This window comes from Hakea prostrata, chromosome 5, assembly GCF_041222555.1.
Source record: "Hakea prostrata isolate BN-2017 chromosome 5, UWA_Hpros_2, whole genome shotgun sequence".
Classification (NCBI taxonomy): domain Eukaryota; kingdom Viridiplantae; phylum Streptophyta; class Magnoliopsida; order Proteales; family Proteaceae; genus Hakea; species Hakea prostrata.
The window spans coordinates 13512561-13518207 of NC_142604.1; the positions used below are offsets into that span (position 1 = coordinate 13512561).

The 5647-nt window shown below is 38.3% G+C and overlaps 1 protein-coding gene across 1 annotated transcript; it reads left to right on the forward strand.

Annotated features, from left to right (window-relative positions):
- Window positions 1-421: 421 nt before the first annotated feature.
- Window positions 422-5364, forward strand: LOC149015286 (WD-40 repeat-containing protein MSI2-like). Its single transcript, XM_089156941.1, has 6 exons — window positions 422-825; window positions 966-1289; window positions 1393-1539; window positions 2315-2439; window positions 3740-3835; window positions 4653-5364. The coding sequence occupies exons 1-6, from the start codon at window positions 502-504 to the stop codon at window positions 4858-4860; spliced, it is 1224 nt and encodes a 407-aa protein (XP_089013067.1). The 5' UTR covers window positions 422-501; the 3' UTR covers window positions 4861-5364.
- Window positions 5365-5647: the final 283 nt, after the last annotated feature.

Sequence of the window (5647 nt, forward strand, 5' to 3'; positions counted from 1 at the left end):
AAAATTCCAAGGAACTAGAGAGGGCTCCCTTGTGTCAAGCCAAATTGCAAGTGCTTGAGCCTCTGGCTTCTACCACCGTAAGTTACATTTACTATTCAAAAAGTATAAGAACAGGGTGTATCAGCTAGGCCACGTCAATGGAGAATTTTTTTTTTTTCAGAGGTTCATCCGAGCCAGCTTGCACGCATCACGACTATATCCTCAAAAGAGCTTTTTATATAATTAATATAAAAAGAGGCTTCGCCCTTGGCCCTGAGAGAATTCGAACTCGTTCAATTTATCAAAAGGGTCAAAACCTAAATGGTTCGACCGCATTTGGATCGTCCGGTTTGACCACTATGTAAAACGGGGAGGGTTACAGATTCCCGCTATCAAAGCCAAGGTCTTACTAAGTTTTGGCGGGAGAGGTTCAAGTATTAGTGAGCGACCACATTTGGGCGGGAAACAAAAGGAAAGAAGAACTCAAGAAAGACGAGACGAGAGAGAGAGAGAGAGAGAGAAATGGCGGAAGAAGGAGAAAAGGGAGACGAAGAGCAGCTGGCGGAGGAGTTTTCAGTGTGGAAGAAGAACACACCTTTCTTATACGATCTTGTGATCTCCCACGCCCTTCAATGGCCTTCTCTCACCGTTCAATGGCTTCCTACGCCATCCACCTCAACCTCCAGCGATACAACATCACCTTTCGCCGCCCACAAACTCATCCTCGGAACCCATACCTATGATGACGTCCCTAACTTCCTTATGATCGCCGACGCACATCTCCCTGTTTCTCAACAAAATAGTATCGTCGAACCCTCTTCCTCCGATCCTTCCACCATTCCTAGGGTTAGTTTCTTCATTTCTTCCATTCGTGCTGTTTCGGCTGTTACAGCACACAACCTGTTCGAAGAAATTACCAACTGCCGGATTATAACAAGAATGCGTGTATGTGTTTCTTATTTGTTTCATTTTTGGTTATTATGCAGGTGGACATAACACAAGATATAATCGTTGATGGGGAAGTTAATCGTGCTCGATACATGCCCCAAAACCCTTCTATAATTGCTGCCAAGACTAATGGTTCTGATGTCTATGTCTTTGATTCCTCCAAGCACCCTCTGAAAAATCAGAGTTGTTCTTGCCGTCCCGATTTGCGACTGAAAGGCCATGTTAAAGAAGGGTACGGTCTATCGTGGAGCCTCTTCAAGCAGGGTTACCTTCTCAGTGGCTCCAATGATTCCAAAATATGCTTGTGGGATATATCTGCTTCGCCACAAGATAAAATACTCGAGCCCATGACTGTATTTCAGGTGATCTAGTGCTGTTCTTATTTTGAATGTTCTCCTTATTTCATCTATTTCATCTACTAAAAGTCATTGATAGATTGGCTGAATTACGTTTGTTTTGTTTCAGGCCCATACAGATGTCGTGGAACATGTGTCGTGGCATTCAAAGAATGAAAATTTATTTGGTTCTGTTGGGGATGACAGGCAATTGATGATTTGGGACTTTCGTTCATCAAATAAGCCACACCACTCAATTACTGCTCATGAGAGAGAGGTGAATCAATCCTGAAGTGATTCAGTTAATTTAAATAGTATCTTTCTATAGATTTTAACCATTATAGAGAGACAATATAGGAATATTAGCTATCACAAAGGAATGGATTAAGTTGCATATTCTAACATGATATTGATGGGATCGTCTAGTGATAGAATGGAAGGGTTATAAAAAATGGTAACAATTCTACAAGACAGTCCCACATTAAATTCTTCATATTGAGATGTGGGGCACTTGTTTCCACTGACACGTGACCTAAAACTGTACATTTGGTTTCAGAGATCACACTGTTGCACCTTTTTCTAGGTGTTGTGTATTGATGCATATCTCCAATTTCATAATCTTGTTCAATATTATGTATCTCGGCCCAAGTTTTCTTCTTGTTAATTTTTTGTGTCTGTTCTTTAATTTCTCCTTCCGCTGATAATCCTTTCGGTAAATGGATCCTTTATTTGTGTGGACCGGCTCTACCTTCAAAGCTACCAATATAAAAACATGGTAAAGTTCTTGTATGGGGCAATTTGGTAATGGATGGATTATGTGTATCAATTGTCTAAATAATAGTGTCTCAGTCCCTTCTACGAAAGGGAAAATTGTGTCATCACTTTATATAATTTGAGCTGTCTTTTGCTTAATGTAATTTCTTAACTTAACATTTTATACTTAATGGGTTGTGTTCATAGTCTCCTCCCCTCCACCCTCTTTCAATATGATCTTATGTTTCCTGGTATGCTTGCAAAAGTACCTCATTTAATAGATTGTTCTCTTGTCCCAGGTGAATTATCTCTCTTTCAATCCATTTAATGAGTGGATTCTGGCCACAGCATCTTCAGATACGACCGTTAATCTGTTCGATCTACGGAAGCTAACAACTGCATTGCATAGCTTTTCTGGCCACACGTATGACTTTTTATCTGTTTGATAGTTCTTTTAGATCTTCAATACACATGATCAGCTACTCTTTCTCAGTGGAACCTACTGTCTTAGTGAAAGTCTGTGCTACATTATGGTTTTCTTTGGGGTGCCTTAAAACTGCATGAGACTATTTTCTTTGTGTGCTTGTAAGATATCATCATTAAAGTCTTCCTGTGAGTGTGCTGCAGAGTGTGTGTGTGGGGCTGTCCATGGCTGTGAGTGAACTTTCTGATGTTACACTGTATTCCCCTTTTCATCAGTGTGGTGCTATTTGCGACAGAACTTAGATCTTGAATGTTTCAGACTTGTTCACTTGAATGTCTCACATCTCTGCAAGGGAGTGTCCTGGTTAAAATAATTGATTTGGTAAGGCTACAAATGGCTGTGATTTATGACCAAAGCTTTAATTAGTTACAGAGCTGAGAGTCAAACAGGGGATCCATTTCAACTTTGGAGTGACTGAAAATCCAGAAATTTTGAATGGATTGAACTTTATTTGCAGAAAAAAAGGATGGAATAGAGCAAGGAAATGAACTTACAATCAACTTGCCCACATGGATTTCTTAGCTTATGACAATGATGGACTATTTATAAGCCAGTATCATGTAACCTAGAAAATGGCAATCAGAAAATGAGGTATATACCACTGAATGATGTGGATTTGTTGTTTGGAGGCATCAATTCCTGGGGAATGTTGGTAGCTTGTCCTACTTGTGTAGTAGTCAGATCTGTATTGTGTTTCTTATATCAGGAATCACATCTTCTGATTAGTTGGGCTCAGTTTGTCAGCGTTTATGATGTCTTCTCCTAAAAGAGGTGAACTGGTTTGGATTGCGTACATCTATTTTTTATTGACTTAATTTTTTGTGTATTGTTGCCTTTATAATTTTAGATGAAACTTTTTTTCATGTTATGGTTTTGCAGTCATTGATTCACAATATTATATTTTTTTCAATGGTCTTAATTTTAATATGTCAAGTTAATAAGTTGTTGCCCTTAATTGTCATCAGTTTTAAAGGTATTGGCTTGTAAGTAACTTTCTAGGGGGTCAGTCCATACCTCGTTTTAATGTCCTTCACTAGAATGTCTAATCCTATTGATTCACATGAAAATATGGTATGGCAATTCTTGGAGATGGAGTTTGTCCATTACTGATTTCCATTGAAATAGAGTTTCTTTTCTAAAATTTATTATCTTCAATGCTTTGTTAATTCGCTGCCTTTTTTGGTTCTTCCTGATGATGATGCTAATCTTAATAATTTTTCTTGCTCTCACTTCTTAACAGAGAGGAGGCATTCCAGGTAGAATGGAGTCCTAAGCATGAAACAGTATTGGCATCTTCTGCTAGTGACAGAAGGATAATAATTTGGGACCTCAGCAGGTATGTCTCACTAACAAATATCTTTTAGGGGTACAGCCTTGTCTTGGAGACCCCCCAGGCCACGGCTCTCTCTCTCTCTCTCTCTCTGTCCCTCTCATATTGTATGCGTGTGTTCCCCCAATCGACCAAAAAGAACTAAAAAGAATAGTTTACATCTTCTGTTGCCATATGCATTTATAACACTAGAAATTTGTTTTAAGACATTCGATGCCAATAGTTTCCCTGAATTGAAATTTGCAACTCTAATGGGATCTGGTTGAATGGTTCTTAAGAGGTGATGAATCAAATGATCAATGCATGAAATTTCCGAAGGGAAGTGGACCACCATTTTTATCATAGCTTGCTCGGTTAATCTGTACACAAACCATTTCAAGTAATGAGCATGGTATAAATCTCATTTAGGCAGGTCATTTCAGCTTTGACCAAGATCTGAAGTAGCCAAAATTGTGTTTTTTCTGAGTTATGTTTAGCCACCTTAAGAAACAAGATGTTAAAATGAGCAGATACAAAATGAAGTGTCCTAAGCTAGTAACAAAATGGTGCATTTAAGGGCTGAAATGAATGATTTCTGAAATATTGGATTTTCTTTTTTCTTCATATCAACTTGCATATCGTTTGTCACAGTTGGCAAAATTTCACTAAGGCTTGGTGCTATGGTATTGAGAAAACCTAAAAATGGTTGAAAGACTTAAAATGTGATTACATGATTTCCGTTAAGAGCATTATTTCACAATTTCTTGAGCATTAGTTCATTTCCTATTTTTCATTTTAATCTAATATATTATGTTTATGTCTCATTTATTGATGATACATTCAGGATTGGTGATGAGCAGTCTGAAGAAGATGCTGAGGATGGGCCTCCTGAGCTTCTTTTTTCTCATGGGGGACACTGTGCCAGGATATCAGATTTTTCATGGAATGAAAATGAACCATGGGTCATTGCAAGTGTGGCAGAGGACAACATTCTTCAGATCTGGCAGATGGCACAGAGCATTTATCGTGATGACGTACTTAATGATGAATAGGTTATATGAATCTGCATTAGACAAATGGCCATGATCCTCCATTTGAGCAGTGATTTGACCTTTTATAGAAGTGGATGTCCTAATAGTTCAAGTTTAGATGCCTTTTAGTTTGTGGCATGATCAGAGGGTACTAGATTCATAATCTGTCCTGTTTTTTACTAATCAAAATTTTGAAAGTGATGAGTAGGTGTGGTTATTCGAAGCTGTGTTGTGAATCTTGTGATGTTGAATTGTTGACTCTTCTTTATGGTCAGTGACAACTAAAGATGATTTTTAGTTACAAACAGTGTATTGCATTCATGTCACAACTAATGTGTTAACTACGTAAATACAATTCTCCCATGTTATCTTGTTTCTGTTGATCAATTTGACTTCATTTGTTCAGTAAATTCCACAAATTACATGTTGTTGGGCAATCCTAAAAGGTTACAACCTCCCTAACATTCCTGATGTCTGTTCTTCAAGCAGAAGCTACAAGCAAGTAACTAGGCACTATTTTACACAAGATTTCCAGTTCAAATGATGGGAATATCTTGTAAATCTTGACAGACCTGGGCTTGGCGTCGTCTACAAGGACGAACAGGAGAACACCAGGGGGAGCTAAAGGCTGATTAGTCCAATTTTGGTTGGTCTCAAGTTACTTGTCAACAAAATCGTTATTTCGTTGGCCATTTGCAGGAAGAATGTCCCTGAGAAAACTCCTACGGATATGTAATGATCTCACTTGCATAACATTCACAGCCAAATCATGGAGTCTACCTGTATTAATTTGAAAATGTCCTCAATG